General features: G+C 44.5%; 1 protein-coding gene across 1 annotated transcript; it reads right to left on the minus strand.

Annotated features, from left to right (window-relative positions):
* Positions 1-8,898: 8,898 nt before the first annotated feature.
* On the minus strand, positions 8,899-18,005 carry foxk2b (forkhead box K2b; the record flags this gene model as incomplete). Its single annotated transcript, XM_080523143.1, has 9 exons — positions 8,899-9,122; positions 11,646-11,858; positions 12,053-12,316; positions 12,448-12,650; positions 12,797-12,990; positions 13,414-13,560; positions 13,828-13,981; positions 14,741-14,935; positions 17,707-18,005. The coding sequence occupies 9 exons, from the start codon at positions 18,003-18,005 to the stop codon at positions 8,899-8,901; spliced, it is 1,893 nt and encodes a 630-aa protein (XP_080379269.1).
* Between the last annotated feature and the right edge of the window lie 1,008 nt (positions 18,006-19,013).

The following is a 19,013-nucleotide window of genomic DNA, read 5'->3' on the forward strand; positions in this document are numbered from 1 at the left end:
ATGAGGTTGTCAACCCCCCCTGTCACATACTAAATCTTTCATGGGGTTCCATTTCAAGGTACACCCTCAATTATTTTAACTAATGACACATTTGGTTAGATCCTTGATTTGAAGTGAGTTGACACTGTACATCCAATAAACTGGTATGCCTTTTGGTGGAAGTACCAGTGTGCACTTATGTAAGGATGCTGAAGATGTAATAGTACATAATGACTTCACACTGGATCTAATGGAGAAGTGTGCTGACCTGTCTGTCAGGATCATTACCATCATTATAGTCCATGCCAAGGACTGGGCTGCTTGTAACAATCTGCACTACTTTGTATCTACATAGCAGATACAACGACATGTCTACATTTAAACTGTAGATACAAAGAATATTTTCTACCACTGTTTTTGGTACATAATTCAAACAGAAAAGAACAAGGTATTTCAAAGGCAACTCTGATGCTTCAATCTACCTTGTGTTCTAAATCCTCGACACAACAGTCAATCCCAATACCAGATCTAGTCTATATATCTGGCAAGAACCTTGTGTTAACGTTGGTGTCTTCACTTGGCACCACCACCACCGCCGCCCTCCCCCCCCCCCCCCCACCAATTACTCACAGGACCTCAACCTCGCACCTGCAGCACAGCACTTTTCGAAAAGTAATTTTCTCTCTGTCAAAACACCACATCCTGACCCTGGTGGGCACTTCTGATGCTCCAGAGCTGCCGTCATGCTCTTGTGCGTGGTTGGATATTTGTGAATGGGCCAAGACAAAAAAGAGACTGGTTACTTGGTCAGTTGGGATGTTATGAAATGGATGTGCCTTTCTTTTCCCCTCGCTCTCGCCCAATTCAGAGATGTAAGGAGATGGGACAGGAGCTCCAGCCCTTTTCTACACCGTGCACACACACACACACACACACACGCACACACACACACACACACACACACGCACACACACACACACACACACACACGCACACACACACACACACACACACACACACACACACACCACTGATGGCACAGTGTGTAGGGGGAGAGGCTTGTGTAAGGGCCTAAAAAGAACCTGCCCCCCTAACATCACCTCAGCTCCAACCCGCATGAGCCAGCCTGCCAATCACCCTGATGGAGACTGAGACAGGAGACAAGTGTCTACTTGAGTGACTGGTGGGTTAGTGAGGCACTAGGAAATCAATGGAGAAGACTGACTGAGGATTAAATGCACCCGAAACCTCTTCTTCACCCACAATGTGTTTCTCTTTCTGTCTCCTTGAAAAACGAGTTGTGGTAAACACATTGCAGCTAGCGTAAAAGAGAAGAGGCATCAATGGCTTCTAAATACCATGGTATTAGCGTGTATTAATGGGTATACGAGTGATAGACAGAAGGTACACAACATTATGTATGAAACTCTTGTGACGCCTCCCACTCTGCCTGCATATTGGCTGTTGCGGGTTCCTGTGGGAGCCTTGGCAGAGTGGGTAGGTCGTCAGGCTAAGTGGTGTCACCTGGGTTTGGGGAGCTGAGGATGGGTATATAAGATGGGTGTGTCCTCAGCTCACTCTCTCTTCCTTTCGTTTGCTTGGGTTCAGTTAAGGTTTTGGTAAGGTCTCAGGGTACCAAGGTTTGGGGCCTTTTAGTTTTACATTACATACATCCATACACCTTCTATGCATACAACATACATTCTACAACCATTCACTCATGACATACACCACTGATTCTTATCCATATTCATATCCACCTGTTATTTAGTTTATTTTGATTTTCATTTAAACACGTGTGGACTCCCTTATTTGCCACTACCTTCGGGTGTGTGACACTCTGGATATTGTCAACAAAATAAGACATTTTCTAACTAAAAGACTTGATTGAAGAGTCCTTCCTTTTCTTGTGAGACCAGTGGCTTCAAGGCTAAAGGGGGAGAAGGAAAACCTTTATTTATAAGAAAAGAAAAGAAAAGAAAAATGATGTGGTGTAGCCAAGGGTGTAAAACCAATTGTTTCTTCACATTTAAACTTCAACAGTGTTGTCACAGAGCAAGTGCACAATCTAGAGTGTTAAAACAGCGTTTACAGAGCATTACAGAAGGGTTACGAGAGCCTCACTCATACAGTGTTCTCTCACAGTGGCTTCTGATGTTGGTCCAAGTGGACCCCGTGCACATTTTCAAGCCTCTCCACGACCCAGGGGGAACTCTTGACCCCTGTCCTCTCAGACCAAGCGCCGGATGCTCCAGAGCACATGTCACGTGTCAGGCGTGTATGGAGCGTGGCTTTCACATGGTGACCTATGCGGGTATGATTTGTATACATATTCAGGTCTTATCGAGAGCTGGCTTATTGAGTTCTCTTCATATCCATCCTCTGCTGCTGTAAGGGCGTTTTTAAGCCTAGAGATTTATGCAACCCTGCATCTAGGGCTTTGGGAACGTGTCCAGGACAGCTGGAGAGCAGCCCTTTCATCCAGGGCCTGCATGACAAGATCAGCAGCCGTCATCTACACTAATCTCCATACCCAGGTCACACAGGGTGCTTCAGCTCAGTGGTCCTCGTGGCCCAACACGCCCCAGCAGGCTCCCAGACCTCCACTCTCCATCAAAACACTCTCCTCTTCTCTCTCTCTCTCTCTCTCTCTCTCTCTCTCTCTCTCTCTCTCTCTCTCTCTCTCTCTCTCTCTCTCTCTCTCTCTCGATGACTGCTCTCTTGCAATTATGAGCAGTATGACCTGTGCCATGGCGCTATAATGTGTGTTTGAAATAAGAGTCTCAACCATTGTAGGAAAACAATTACCCCACTGAGACTCATGTCGACTCATGTCGACTCATGTCGAAGCAAGGCTGACTCGGTTTAGGCAAAAGTGTCACTTTCCAATAGTGAAGAGAACATTTCAATTAAAGATTTATATTGGAGGAAATATTGAATACAATGTTTTGATCCTACTTTTACAGCAACAGAGATAAATAAATAAACACTATTACTTGTTCTAGTTATACGTGCCTGTGCTAGTTATACGATGATGTTACCCTGAATTCAGATCTCCTCCTATATGATGTTTTATTCACTATGGAGGTTTGTGAGTTTGTTGGCCTCAAATTCAACTGTTCAGAGTTATAGTTGCGAAGGCAATATTTAAATGGATTTCCTAACAGTGGCTGATAACCACCTTAATCCTTCAGTGTCATTAGACCTAAATGAATTAGTTTCAAATGAATTCTTCCCTCTTCATTTTCTGTTCAAAGCTGTAAGGCAATTTACTTTTGTGCTAATTCTCTCTCGTTCTCTGCAATGGCTGCCTGGCTACAGTACCATCTACCATCTGATGCATGGGTGGGTGAGAGACAGAATGATGTAACTAATTAAGATGCAATCAATGCATGTAGATATGTATGAATACTTTAACCCTTCAAATACACTGCAAGCATCAACCTCAGCAGCGCATGTGCTTTTCATTTTGGCGCCCATGTTAACGGGTTAGAGCGGCCATACGGGTCTCACACTGACTGTCACCGCACGCCATCTAGAGATTAGGACTCTCGCCTTTTTTTCCCACGTGCGCATTGCAGGCAAAACTCACATGTACAAAGACAGTGCTGGCGGGAGAAGTTCCGCAGTTAGAGCCGCAGAAGACACGCAGCCAGTGTGGAAGCGGCAACAGTGAGAGCCGCAGCAGTTCCACCACGCACACGTGTTGCTGAGGTTGACGCTTGCGGTGTATTTTTAAGGGTATAAGAGACGTCAATGCTACGGTGTTGATGCATCTTGCTCTGTGCTGTCCTCATGTGGTGTCTGGAGGAACTGCAGCATCTTAAAGTCAAAATCCAACAAGTGGTTCAAAAGAACTTTGAATTCTTACAAAAAACGAATGGCAGGTACTACAATCAGGTTACATCAACTTCTCCTCAACATACTGTGGGCCTAACTTGAGTCTCTTGCGTAATATAATCTCTTCACCAGCTAGTCAAAACCAGTTCATTCTCTTGCTCCTGGAGCCCTCTGAAGCCCTTTGGTTGTAAATTCCACAGAATTACATGGTGCTCACAAAAGGGATCATTGTTCTGTATTTGTTATTTCAAAACAGGGACCAATTAGATTGTACAAATAATTAGATATTAGGATCACAAGCCACTCCATGAGGCTGGTAGATATATTTTGTGTTGTGTAACCCAGGACTTTGGCTCAGACTGGTTTCCATTTCTGAAACTAGCAGCACAATCATTGTGTTGATGTAGTGTGTGATTGTGTTTCTATTGTAATTCCATCCTGTGAGATATGTCAATAAAGAAAGAATAGGCAGAATTCCCCCAAACTGCTGTTTGGTCTAATGTAACCCTGACCTCTCCACAGATGAACCACAGAACTGTGTATAATGCCATTGAAGATAAATATTGCTAACTGTGTAGTCCACAGTTGGGTGGATGTGTCATTATTATTATTGAACTGCAGTTAGCAAGAGAAAGGCATGATAAGAGGCTATCAGAGAATTGGAATCCTAATATAGCGCAATTCTGAGAACCAAAAGGGCCTTAGTGTTTTTAGTTTCTGTGTTATCTGTCATTTACAAGGCTAACTCAATTGTTCATCCTTCAAAGAAATCACTAATACAAATTGTTGGCTTTTAAGGAAATGTTATGTGCTCTTTTTTGTCTGGCAAGGTAATTATCTAAATATTCATGAACATGACATTTTCCCAAAAGGTTTTCTATTTCAGAAATTGCACTGAATCTATCAAATACCACGTTCAACCCCCAATTAAAGTGACAGAGGAGGATCTCTTGTTCAATAAAGCAATAATTGCAGCTCCTGGTTTCTATGGTAACGCCACCTACGCAGCCCGCAGCAGAGGCAGTCGGTTTTGTGTTCATTAAAACAAGCCTCTCTGCTGTCCTGGATGCCGTCAGTGCCCGCTGTCTCACAGCCTCATCCCCATCCCTCCCCCGGTGTCGGTCTGTGTGCCAACACCGCCAACCAGCACGAATTTAAAAATGCCCCAAACACTGTAATAGTCAGCACTCAAGTTGCATGGCATCCCCCCCTGAAATAAAAACGGTCAAAATCATCCCCCTTCTAAAACTGCTATCCCCCCTTTCCATCCCTTATGTCATTTTTATCAATGAACGTGGTATTACTGCTATTTCAACATTTAGTTTTGTGCATATTGAGTAAAATACTGTGGGCGAGGGGGGGGCACGCACACATGCAATGGCATTCTTACCAAGTCACTGACACTGAAGTCACTGACGCTGTGGGGATCCTAAATTGTCCCCATATGATAAAATCCACCATCCCCCCTGATTTTCTTTTACAACTTGAGTACTGGTAATAGTGTGTATATAAGTTAACAAGAGTTAAGAGATCATAACCAATAGAGAGAAAATACACCGACAGACTATTTGCAATGAAGTGCTGGGTTACAGTGTTAACAGTTGCAAATAGTCTGTCGGTGTATTTTATAGGTGTTTATATTAGAGAATGAAGTGCTGGGTTACAGTGTGTTAGGGTGCTTATATTAGAGAATGAAGTGCTGGGTTACAGTGTGTTAGGGTGTTTATATTAGAGAATGAAGTGCTGGGTTACAGTGTGTTAGGGTGTTTATATTAGAGAATGAAGTGCTGGGTTACAGTGTGTTAGGGTGTTTATATTAGAGAATGACCTCACAGCCTTTCTGTTCAAGATAGAACCTGAGGATGGCACCTTCGGGCTAGTACTCCTGCTCAATCAAAAACAGACAGAATCATTATTGAATGATCCCTCATGTAGACGTCTTCCTCACCAGGTCACTGTCTAACGGTTGGTCTGCTCTGTCTGCCTGTCAGATCGAAAATGGGTTTCATCTGAGGATTTTTCATGAGAAACCATCCTTGTGACAACCCGTTCTCTCAACACAACAGCCGACACAACACCAACAACTTTACTTTTTTTTATATATATATATATTTTAAATTATGTTTATGAACATAACTTTTTAAAGTGAAATGAGAACCAAACGTGATTTCCCCCCCCCCCCTGACCAGACTCTTTGAAAATATGATGTTTTGGGTGTGTGCAATTCTTCGCTTGTGTGCACAGATACAATACATGTTATTTACAATTCAAGGTTATTTTGGTTTGCTTACCTATAACATAGTTGCTGCATATCTGTTGACACTTCCCTATACAGTTAATTGTGTTATCATAGGGTGTTTAAGTTTTCATTAACACAGGTTAGAAGTGAGGTCACAACTCCGGAACTTTGCGGCCTTATAGACCAGCTACTAAACTCTAAAGGGAGGTTTATTTTGACATGCTGTTAGTATTGTGTGTGTGTGTGTGTGTTTAGCCTTTATTCAGACAGACATTCTTTTGGACATCTGTGTGAGTCAGTATTCTCTCTTTTGTTTGTATCCCTATCAATGTGTTTTGACATAAATAAGGACATCCGTTTGGTGTAAACAGCCTCTCTGTGGATCTGCCAACAACCCCCCATGCCGTTCACTAAGTATCTCTGCAGGTGGTCACTAACAACTTACAGACACTGACTCTCTTTACCAGGTCAGTACTCTACTGACGTCACTTCTCTGATTATACAGTTTTACACAAACAGTCTTATCACTGCCTGCAGACAAGACCTACATCTCCCTGCCAAATCACACAGGCACCACACTTATTTAGAACCTACTTGATAACCTACATTTCAGATGGGCGGCTGTGGCGCAGGAGGTAGGGTCGGCGTCTAATGATCGCAAGGTTGGCAGATCGGCGGTTCAAGCCCCGGCTGGCCACATGTCGAAGTGTCCTTGGGCAAGACACTTAACCCCAAATTGCTCCCAGTGAGCGGGCCGACGCCTTGCATGGTAGCTTGCCGCCATTGGTGTGTGTGAAGGGGTGAATGAGAGGCCGTTGTAAAGCGCTTTGGAATAAGGCGCTATATAAGTCAGTCCATTTAGATGACTTATGTAACTGTTTGATTTGGCTTTGCTGCGAGGACATAGGACTAGTAGCCATTGTATGGCGATCTTCTTGACTGCTCTTGGGGTCGTTGACTTCCTAGGCCTACAGATGAATCAGTGTGACACAAAATGAATTGCTCGACACTAGTCTCACTAGAGATAGCCATGCCAATACTGCCCCCCTGTGGAGAAAAGTGGAACATTGTAAAATGCTAAGCTGAAATAATTATCAACACAACAGTGGGGGCTACCAAAACAAGAGTGACATTTCCAGACATTGCATATCATTACCATCTCATTACCTGGTAAAAAGCGACAGCCTGAAACATCTTTATTTATTCCATAAATGTGTGTGCAAAATGGCAAATCACCAGCAAGAAAAGTGACCTCTGATCCACCCGAGCATCCAGTATGCCGATGTATTATTTATGTTGGTGTATTTAACACATGTATGTATCTATGTATGAATCTATGTATGAGAGAAGAGATAGGAGACAGTCAAAGGTTTTAAATTAATTTATATTAAAAAAAAGCATTTATCCACTGAAGCAGAACAAACATCGATCACTTTTTTTCTTCTTCTTTCGTTTGGAACATATACAATCTGAAGACAGACTCGTCAGGTCGCTGGAACAGAATAAAAATAATCAAGCAAACGGTCTGCCAACACCACAGTCAACACAGCCGAGGATAACGAGGGGAAAAAGAAAGGAAACTAAAAATAAAAAGGGGAGGGGGGGGGGGAGAAACACACCAACATTGAATCAAGTGCAGATCTGGTCTGGTTTTAAAGCAGTCTTTTCTTCTGTTAAATTTACAGTTAACGGCTCAGGTACGTTTCTCTAGTCTGATACATGCAAGCTCGATGAGGCATCGGATAAACTACCGGTACACATGGAATTAATATGTTTATATCTTATCGGTTATCTGTGCAAGTATGAATAAATATGTAGGTGTAACAAAAACAATTGCATATGGATATGACAGAACAAGGAATTGACAGGAAAAAACTGATATAATTGATAGAATAAATAAATTGATAGAATTAAAAAGAAACTACACTAATAGTTTCACTGAACAGAAAATAAGTCCACATACAAAAAAAGGAAAACAGCGAGATATCTATGATTAGGTGGATTGATTTGAAATGTCACTGACCCCACTGCTTGTATGCTTCCGTTACTTAAATTATTATTACTTTTTTTATCTATAGAAATGAAAATACATCCAAAACAGATCCAATGCTCCACATATTATGAACAACAAAATACTGCATATCTACTTACAGCTGCAATAAGGGTAAGATCAGTATATGAAAGGCTAGCTGCCAAAGGTTCAGGAATTGGCTCCGAGTGTTTAGATCCCTTTTGCTGAATGCACTCGTCGACGTGTCACGTTTTTTGCACCAAATGCTTGTACATGCTGCTTGGTTGGTTGGTCACTTCCGTCCAGAGTCGTCCCGTGGGTCCGTTGAGTGGTGCCGGTGGCCGTGGCCCGCAATCTGCACTGAGGTAGTTTAGAGACAGAGAGGTGCCGTCCGGCCTGGCTAACAGAGGGCTCCCAGTCAGGTCGTCGTCGCAGGTCAAAGTTCAGCTCTTTTTAAGGTTAATTGTTGTTAAGGCTTCCCGTGGTCTTGGTTTTTAGGCGTCCTCCTCTTCAGTGGCCATGTCTCACAGGGGGGGAACCTTTCAATTAAACTGTCTCCTTGTTCCATTTCTTTCTTTCTTTCTTTTTTTTCTTTTTTCTTTTTTAATTCATTCTCAACCCATTTTTTTCTTTCCAAGTCTTTTAAAGGGGTGGTGTTATTTTTTCCGATGCTCTACAATGGTGAAGAGCAAAACTGAAAGTTCTTCTCCTTTTGGCACCTTTGGAGTCGATGGAAGAAGGGGGGGGTGAAAATAAATGGTAGGAAAGGAATAATTAATTAAAAAAACACAAAAAAAAACACAAGAGGGGGGTGTGTTGTTGTAGAAGACTAGTTGTGGTGGTTGCCCTGGTTGTTGGCTGCCGAGGTGTTTGTGTCTGCTGCAGTGGCTGGGGGCTGGATGGGCACAGCGTTCTCCTCCTCCTCTGTCTTGATGCGCTTGGCGTCGGGCTGTTGGCTGGTGGCCTGGCCTCCGTTCAGCCGTTTGGTGGGAAGGGAGGCGGAGGCCGAGGCGTGAGCGGCCAGCAGGTGCAGGGGGCTCGCAACAGCTGTGGCTGAACATAGAGAGGAAGAGAAAGACGTCAGTGCCAGAAGTGATTAAACACTGCCTCTGTGGTTTACACTTAAACTACAGAGGTTTGCATGTTTGGCAGCCGTCTACTTTGAACGTAATAAATAGCCACATTTCCAAACATGGAAACTTGGAACCACAAATGGCTGATTAATTAAGGACTGTCTGATTCACAAGCATGCTAGACACACACACACACACACACACACACACACACACACACACACACACACACACACACACAAAAGGGAAAATCCTATGGGTCGTTTATTTTGTATTATTATTATTATTAGTTCTTATGAGAGCAGAACATTTACTAGCAAAGACATCAACCGACAAGTAGAGAGACTCAGTTACATATATTGGCTCAGATTACAGGTTGGAATCCCCAATTAATTGAGAAATTGTTAGGGATGCTCCGATCTGGATTTTTGGGGCCGATACCGATCACCGATATTTTTCCTCAAGATCAACCGATACCGATACCGATTTTTTTTTAAATACATAACCAGTGTTTCCTCCAGGAATTTCTACAATGGTGGCGGGTGGCCGTGACCGCGCGCATAGCGCGCGCGATTTTTTCCCCGTGCACGCGCATGAAACGCGCACGCGCGCTCAAAACAACGATTTTTTTTTTTTTTTTCCCCCTAATCACAGCCAAAACTAGAGGATGGCCAAAAAAATAATAATATGAATATACAGAATATAAACTTGTGACTGACAGTCACATACACACACAAAGATCATCAGCTATAATATAATACGAAGTAGGCCTACATGAGCACAAAAGCGGCTAACGTTACTGATTAACTGTTTACTGTAGTGCAGAGAGATGGTAGTCGTAGGCGGCGTATCAAATGACAAAGCTAAACGTTTAATGAAGGACATGAACGATTGTCAACAACACACTCAAGCAGTAAATAGAACAGTCTAAACAACTTGGGTACTACGGACGGAACAATAGTCTCAACCTATAGTTCCGTGCGTGAATTATGTCAACCCACCACATTACAGAAGTAAAATCACAGTCAGATGGAGCATTCGGTAAACAGCTGAGTATCAGCTGAGTTAAAGAAAACAAACTCTTACCTTTGATGAGACCCACATGAGCCCTGTTTTCCCGTACTTCTCCCGTGTGTCTCTTATTGTCCAAATGTTCCCTGAATTTTAGCTGCATGTTTTTCCAGCATGTAATTCCGTTGTCAATAAAAAAATCGTCTCCCCTTCTTTTCCCCTTGACAATACTGTGTCGTTGCTAAAGTGACGGCACATAAGAATCGTTTTTTGACTTGCTAATGTCTGCTAACGTAGCACTTGAAACTGGCGCCGTTCTCTGGACTGCAGCTGCTCCCGCGTTAGCATTAGCATCCATCTTTTCTTCTCCCTTCTCACCGTCACGAGCTCAAATGACACTTGTCGGCCGATCTAACTCTTAACACTCACTTACAGGACTTCTGACACCATGTCGTGTTATTCTATTAAACATACACGTGAGTCCTTCTGTATTTCAATGTAAGTGTCTTTATTTTAACTCGCTCTGTAAGCTCTACAATACCGGTCTCTTGTTGTCTCGTCGTAACCTGCCCACCTGACCTGGGGGGTATTCCATCAACGTCGCTAAAGGAAAATCCTGGCTTATTTTTGATAACTCTCGCGAGACCTATCAGAATATGCCTGGATATTTGTAAGAACTCTCGCGAGATTTATCAGACTAAACCTGGATTTTCCCTTTAGCGATGTTGATGGAATACCCCCCGGATGTCACTACGGTGGCCTGTACACAATAACAATAATACCACAGTTCACATTTAGACCAATCAGGAGCCCTTGTGTCACGTCGTCAACTGAATGTCATTAATCTGATTTTGGATCAGCGGTTAGAGAGAGATGGGCGTGGATTTAGGTGCACTTTTAGTCAACATCCATTATAGCGCTGATCTAGGATCAGATATATTTTAATCAGCTAAAATGTTTTTTTTTTTTTGTTTTTTTTTTGAGAACTTTTTTTTTTTTTTTTTGTGGACTGAATCAATTCGTGGCGGAGGAAATTCCATCGTGGCGGCCCGCCACCAATAAATGCATGTAGAGGAAACACTGCATAACTGTAGGCCTACTGACTGGATAGCCTCCATATTTTTTGCTTTTTAGACAAAAGTTTTGATCCATTAGGCACCAAGCAAACGCAGACCCATTTTTATGGCATAGTAAAAGTCTGGCCTATCACCCAGTTAGGGCCTGAAGCCCAAGTCAGTGATATGGCTGTATAAAAGACATCATAAACGTGGCCTTCATGGTTTACATACTGTTACATCCTCCTATGTTTTCTGTTCAGTTATCTGTCTTCCCCAGGGGAAAAAAAAGTAAAGAAAAAAAAAAGAAAAAAAAAATCGGTTTTTGCGATCGGCCATTTTTGCCGATCACCGATCGAGTCATTTGGAGTGAAATCGGCCGATTTAAATCGGTGGCCGATAAATCGGAGCATCCCTAGAAATTGTCGGTGTCTCACCTGAGTTGATGTGCCCTTGGAGGGCAGTGGTGATGGGCATCAGGTGGGTGCCGTTCTGCGTGATGGCCTTTATTGGGAGCTGGTGCTGCCCTAGTGGGGGCTGCTGCACTATGGTGAGTGTCTGTAAGGGCGTGGCCGACTGGCTGGTCTGGATGATGCGACTGGTGCCGCCTATAGAGGCATGGGCTAGGGTTGGAACCGTTTCTACTTTCACTAGGGAAAAGAAAGGGAAAAAAGAGAGAGAAGAAGAAGAAGAAATGTCAACACTTTACAGAAGCCGTAGCGAACATTCTTCACAGATCCCGGCACGACATGAAACGACCAAAAGCGAAATTGCTAAAAATCACTACTCCCTTTAGGTCACCCCGGTCTTGTCTCGTCTAAAGCCTCTGAGCCACCCTGCTCACCTTTGACCTCTGTGTGCTCCCCGTTCTCCTTGGGCTCCACCTTGAGTGTGGCCGACTGGGTGACCATGGCGGGGGTGGCCACCGTGTAGGTGTTGCCGGCGCTGAGTCCGGGGATCTGGTGGACGAGGTGCACCGTCTGCATGAGGGGCTGCTGGGAGGTGCTGGTGGTCACGGGCGTGGCCAGGGCGTAGGTCACCGGCTTCATGGTCTGAGGTAACTGACGCTGAACCGTTATGAGCACGGGCTGGCTGTTGAGAGGCGAGGCTGGGGGGGAAAACAACACCATCGTCGTCAACACTTTCATCTAACCCGAGATACGGCTCTAAAAATAACTGCAAATCTGTACAGAGCGCGGGATCGCGGCTACGGGATGGACCCTTGTCTGGTGTTCTAACCTGGTGTGTTCTGTGTAAAGCAGGACTCCCGGATGACGGCTAGTTTGGGCTGGACCGCCGGGGCAGTGGGCGGGGCTGGGGCAGGGGCGGGCTCTGGCTCCATGGGGACAGGGGAGCCCTCTCGGGATAGGCTGTCAGGTGTCTGGACCCCACTCGAGTGGGCGGAGAGCATGCCCGTGTGACTAGGAGAGGCGGGGGCGCTCCTGAGAGAAACAAACAGTGTAAATATAACTCAAAATATCGCCATTCACATCGCCTCTCGCAACACAACTGATCACAACTGATCACATTTATACCAGGACATCACAATTGTGTGAGCCTGAAGCCTGCGAAGCGGGAGTGTCCCTACCTGGAGGAGAGGGGTCCGAGGGGGGTCCTGAAGCAGGGCACGCCCCGCGGCCTTCGTTTCCTGAAGGCCTGCTCCATGAGCTTGCTCTCCGAGGTGGGGTCTATCCTCCAGAAGGAGCCCTTGCCAGGTTCCTCCTGCGATCGAGCCACTTTAATAAAGTAGCGGTTCAGCGACAGATTGTGACGGATCGAGTTCTACAAACAGAGGACAGTGTGTTAGGGAGGGACAGACGCACCGACGCAAGCACAGCAGCAGCTCATAAAAACAACGGCAGGAAAACCGATTTAAGAAAAAGCAATATACCTCCCACTAGATTGAAGTCAGCGTGAGTGCACTGTTTACCACGACCAAGGTCGGGAACGCGTCAAAAACACATCTTAACATCATTACTTCAACGTCAGAGAGAGAGAGAGAGCCTTGTGACTATGATTTCCTTGATTCTTAGAATCTGCTGTCGGCCGTGACAACTATGCTTTGTCGTTTTTTGAGGCAATTCAAAAGCTATGTGCCTGAACACCAACCCCTGGCAAAACTGTCTTTTTTCCCCCCTTCCTTTTTTATAAATCGTCACACCAACATGATTTCAGTGAAAATGGAGCACAATGGCCAAGGCTCACCTGCCAGCCCTTGTCTGCAGTTCTGTAGTAGGGGTAGTTCTTTGTGATATGAGTGTATATTCCGTTTAGTGTGAGCTGCTTGTCCTGTGCCATTGTTATGGCTTGGACTATCAACTGTGCATAGGAGTATGGAGGTTTGGAATCATCCTGTAGGGAAGAAAAGAAAGGCATGTTGTTTCCTCACATGCAAACAAACAAAATGTGCTAAAAACAACAGTAAATCCTAAAAGCATGACGTCTGTTCCTGTGACATTCGTGTCGCCGTAAAACACTTATCGGGTCAAAAGGGAAGGTGCGCATCCATCTTCTTATGTGAATGTGTTTACGGTCTAACACCAGAGTGCTAACGGCAGGCTGTCATTAGGGAGGTGATACCCTAATTAGCAAGACAAGCCAGCCCTGCCCTGCTCTCACCTTGGGACTGTCCCCTCCGGAGGCCTCTTTGTCGTTCTCAGACTGGGAGTGGTCCCCTATAAGCTGCAGGTCGCCGGAGCTGACGATGCGGCCCACCATCCTGTAGCCTGACGACCCCCCGCCCCGGGGACTGGAGGGGCATGAGTTAGCAGCGCTGTGGGGGAAGAGGCCCAGACCGTGAGTCACCCAGTAGTTTGAAGTATGACATCACATTATCAAACGATCTGACCAATAGTAGGCTGATGCAACAGGCTGTGTATTGTGGGCATACAAGCCCTGGCATGAGGAATTGGATAGAGAACAAAACAGTAATAGATTTTATTTAAACAACATGAAACAAGAAAATGTTCTAATTTTATGAGGACAAACCTGGACGGTAATACAATATAATAATAGGAGTTGACTTCTGAGTTGTTATTGTACAGATGAGAAATTAAGCCACGGATTAGCATACAATTAGCTGGGCTTTGAGACCGAATACAAATGTCCTGGCTAAGCTTGTTTGTACTGCAGAAACATTCAGCCTGCAGTGTGGCCGACATACACCAACACCTAGCCTAGTTAAATAGCCTCAAATAATTTAACCAATACTAAACAGGAAATCTGAAATTCACAGTTCACAGTTTTGACTAAAGGTTTCCGTTTACATCTGTATACAGTAAACAACTCCATGCATTGTCATTCGACAAGCACACGGCACCAACGTCTACCGATGGCAATACTGAAACTCATGGTTCCACTATATGTTGACAGTCTGAGCCATCTGGCCAGATAGTGTAGGTGAGGGGGGGATCTAAGCTTTAAGCTGAGCTCAGTCCTCTCACCCCCGGTGATCAGTAAACTAAGCCTAAGCCCCCGAGGCCAGTGTGATCCTGACACGGTCAGTTCAAGGTTAAGTCTGGGCCTACTGTACCTGATGGTGCCAGTGGGTGAGGGTAGGGGGCTCATGAGGTGGGCGATGTTGTCTGGAATGTTAATGGTGAGGGGGGAGATCTGGGGCTGGACTGGTTTCACGGGGGACTCTGGGGCCTCACGCTTTTCCCTCCTGCCACTGGAGAGGGCTGTGAAAGAGATCTTGATGTTTGTGCTGGGAAACCTGAAAGTGCACCTGTAAAGGGAAAGACAAAAGAAACCTTAACGATTGTTATATTTTCCGACAGTCGCACGTTGTATGTATTTTGCAGGTTGATGTGACCTTCCACTCCACATGTGGAAGGTTCTCACACAAACCCCATTCACAGTAGAGGGGCGTCTCATCAGGGGTTTTTCCATAGAGCAGGGTGAGGCTCTAAAAGGGAATAAAAATAGCCTATCTGGGGACCAAAGTAAAGTTTAGGATGTGTGGGTAATCGCGGGCACACGCACACTGCATGCTTAGAATGGGGATGTCCTCCTGCGCAAAGACGCCCCAGAAACTGAGGCCCAGATTGTTTTTGCAAGGGAACCTGCCTCTCTTTGGTCAGAGTGCCAGCGGCTGCACTTGATGCCAAGCCCAAACAGAGCTGGCATAGAGCACCAGCAGAGAGAACAGTGTCCCTGACACCCAAGTCTCAAATTAGCATTGCACTCTTTGAGAGGGTGAAAAACTGCTGAGAGCCAGCCTGCTGAAGGCAGACACTTCAATTATGTATGCGCTCCAACACCCATTCAGCGCCAATACACTAACTGTCAATAAAGACCACGGGAAAGGCTTACACTCCAGGTTTGCCCCGATTGGTTGAATTAGGTGTGTTGGTGCTATATTTAATGAAGAAAGAAATACACAACAACATCCTGAATTAGAGACAAGTCTGCGTTTGCTATGGGTTTGTATCAGTACATAAGGTGAATACACTCAAAAACATCTCCAATTCAAAGGGCCAAAGAGTGGCTGTTCGGTAGCGACACTCCTGCATAGTAACCACCAGAGCATCTGATACAGGAATGTTAAGCTTTTGAGACGTCACATTCTTCACAGAGCATGGCGTGTGATTATAAAGGCAGCGCACAATGGTTTTACAACCTTGGAAGAGTGGTCGGTTGTGTATGTGTTGGGGGCTCACACAGGCGTGGTCAGCTCATACTGACCACAAACCAATTCCCAAAAGAAGCACACCATCCCACCCCACCCAGAATACCTGAGTACAGAGATTGGCGTTGTTTTGGTGAGGGTGGTTGATCCACAACCACCATCTCCAAAACAACCACAAGTCATATATTACACACAATCCATGATATTGCATGATCTAAGCCCTGCTTCAACAGTCATACACACGTGTTTTCAAAGTCAAAAGGACGTCGGCTGCACTGTATATGAAATGTAGCATGTAAAGCCAGGTACTTGCTGAAACCCATGTTCCTAAAGTCTCAGCACATCTTAACATTCAAGGGTGCCCCTTTGCCAACATCTTTCTATGACTGAGGCCAAGAGTTTTGAAAAAACAATGCACAGTTGCTATGACCTAGGTAAAATAAACTGTGTTAAAAAGTGAACCTCACAGAATATTTTTTTTATTTAATTGTATATATTTCTTTACACCAAATAACATCACTACCATAGATATATTCCTAAAATGTGTTGACTATCTTGAGGTCTTCAACCCTGTATGAATTGAAACAGTGTTTCTTGACATGTTAAATTCCTAGGGCTAGCTAGGAATTCCTGATCATTGAGGTCCCCATTACCAAAACAATGAGAGTGGTCGCGGTCTATAGGCTAACAACACGTTGACAATACATTGGCCTACTTTCCACAGCAAAACATGGCCTGCTGTAGGCCTACATAAGGCTGCATATACAGATATGGGAGGGACTGGTTTGGAAGAGAACTAAAACAGAATGAATCTCATTCCGTCCCGAGCTGTTTTTATCTTGTCAACAGTGGCACATCAAAGCAGAGGGCTATATTTTGATGATTGTTTGTATTCTTTGCAACCCATTACCCTCTGCCTCTCTCGTCATGTGCATCCAGCAAGCTGAGAGAAAGCATACTTCTGCTTATCATCTGTCAACCTACAAGCAGGAAGCTAACACAGGCAATCATATAGGACTTTTGTGCATATTCTCTCCTCACCCCCTTCTCGCAACCCCAGTCTGTAAAAAATAAAAAAATAAAAAAAAGAATAATTAATGTCCACTTTACCCACCCACCTGTCTCAATTTCAGATAAGACCGTTAGACCACTACACCTATTGCAGCCATGGTCTGTCATGTTTCAGTAAATAAGTCAAATAATGACATACCCATTGACAAATTATTAACACGACCTACTCAGGCCTAAGTGTTAATGACATTAGAATAACGGTCATAACCGAAACCTTAAAAGCGCGTACAGTGTGGGTGTCATAACTAACATTGATTATATATATATATATATATGTTGCAATAAAGGAACTGTAAAAAAAACAACCGATGTATAACTTCAAAACACGTTTAAAAAAGAGTAAACGCTGCTCTCATGACAGTCCCTGAACACTGGCCACACAGCAGTGTGCTGCTACGAGACTGAGAAGGACATGTGATTGATTTGCGCCTTTGTTTACATTCGTGCTGCCTGGCCATGTTGACGGGCCACTCCGAGGTCACAGTACACACGGTACACTGTTGTTCTCTCTCTAACCAGCCGCTGTGCAGAGGGATTCATACGATATGGAGCTTACGAGACAACGTGTTAGCTAGTTATATAGACAACGTATTAGGACACGAGCTAAAACAGCGAGCAGAAATGGAAACGGTGACCAAAAACAACAATCTGAACGTAGCTTACTAACAACACTAACAAATACCCCAAGGTGTCGCATTTTCTTGCTCGCAACAGCACGTGTGTTTCTCAGTGGTTAGCTTAGATAGAAACCTCCGTTCCAAAGCCAAAAGGTGCTGTTTAGGTGATTATCGACTTACATTCGTGGGAGCTGCAGAGGAGGGGCGCCCCGCCGGAGGAACACTCCGTCCACGAACACCCCGTTCTTCCCCAGGCAGCGCAGGTAGAAGTCTCCGCCGCCGGTACCGGTGCCGTCGTCGCTCACGGTGAAGATCTCCAGATGTCTCCGAGAGATGAAGCTGGAGTGGCCCATGCTCACGTCCACGCAGCCCTGGGACGAGTTCCTCCCGATAGTCACCGAGCGCTTCTTCATCAGGTACTCGAATTCACGGCCCTCCAGCCGGGCGACCGGCCCAGACGACCCGCTCACCACCGCCATCTTACACAATATAAAGGGTTCAATTGCCCAAACGATTGGTCAATAAACACCCGTGTTGGCGCTGCCTATCGTAGGACTTTGAACTGGTGTCAGAAATGGTCAAATCTAAAAAAAAAAGGGGGGCATCCAATTAGAAACAGAAAATGTTGAGGGGAACGTGCCAGACTAGGGCGAGCGGCTCCGACCCACCGCCGCGACGAGAGAAAAGGGCTGGAAAGACATCCAACCAAACAACGCAAAAGGCGGATATGGCTTCTTCTTCTTTGGGGTTTAACGGCAGCTTAGTGTCCTTGATGTTGCATTACTGCCATCTCCTGGATTGAGCTAATTCCTACAGTGTCCGGTGTAGGTACTGGATTTTCCAAGTATATCCAGCTGCAGACAAGTATATCCAGCTGCAGACATCAAATCTATCACCCGGAAACGTGATGGAGAGTGGTTGGAGCGCGTCATCATACCGCGCCTGCATATTTGCATAGACTACGTCATCGCCTTACTACGGTGGAAACGAAACCAAATGAACACATTTCCAGCAATGGATTCTATTAGGCCTACGGTATATATATTGGTCACAGACAGAATTTGTGTTATTTTAGCTGTTTACCAAAACATCTTAGTTACAGTCATACACAAGTTACAGTCATATAATGCATATGAATGAATCTTTATTTCGAACATGATTTAAAAATAAAAATAATAAATAACAAATAACTAATATGTAGAGTACAGTCCTATCAATTGTTCGAAAAGGAGTAGGAAGAAGCCTGTCCTACCCCTGTTTATACTTAACAATTATGCTTACATTATATAATCCAATTAATTAATACATATATTTCAGTATCATCCGTTCTAATACTTTTTCATTAAAAATAATTTAAACCTTTTTTTAAATAGAGCAATAGAGCAATATTTCTGCTTTCCTTCATATTTTCTTCATATTTTTGACATTAGGAACAAGTTATTAGTGTGATCACGATATCCGACCTTATGTACAATCCTCATAGCTTT

The sequence above is a fragment of the Nansenia antarctica genome (genome assembly GCF_963989245.1).
Source record: "Nansenia antarctica genome assembly, chromosome: 2".
Classification (NCBI taxonomy): Eukaryota; Metazoa; Chordata; class Actinopteri; order Argentiniformes; family Microstomatidae; genus Nansenia; species Nansenia antarctica.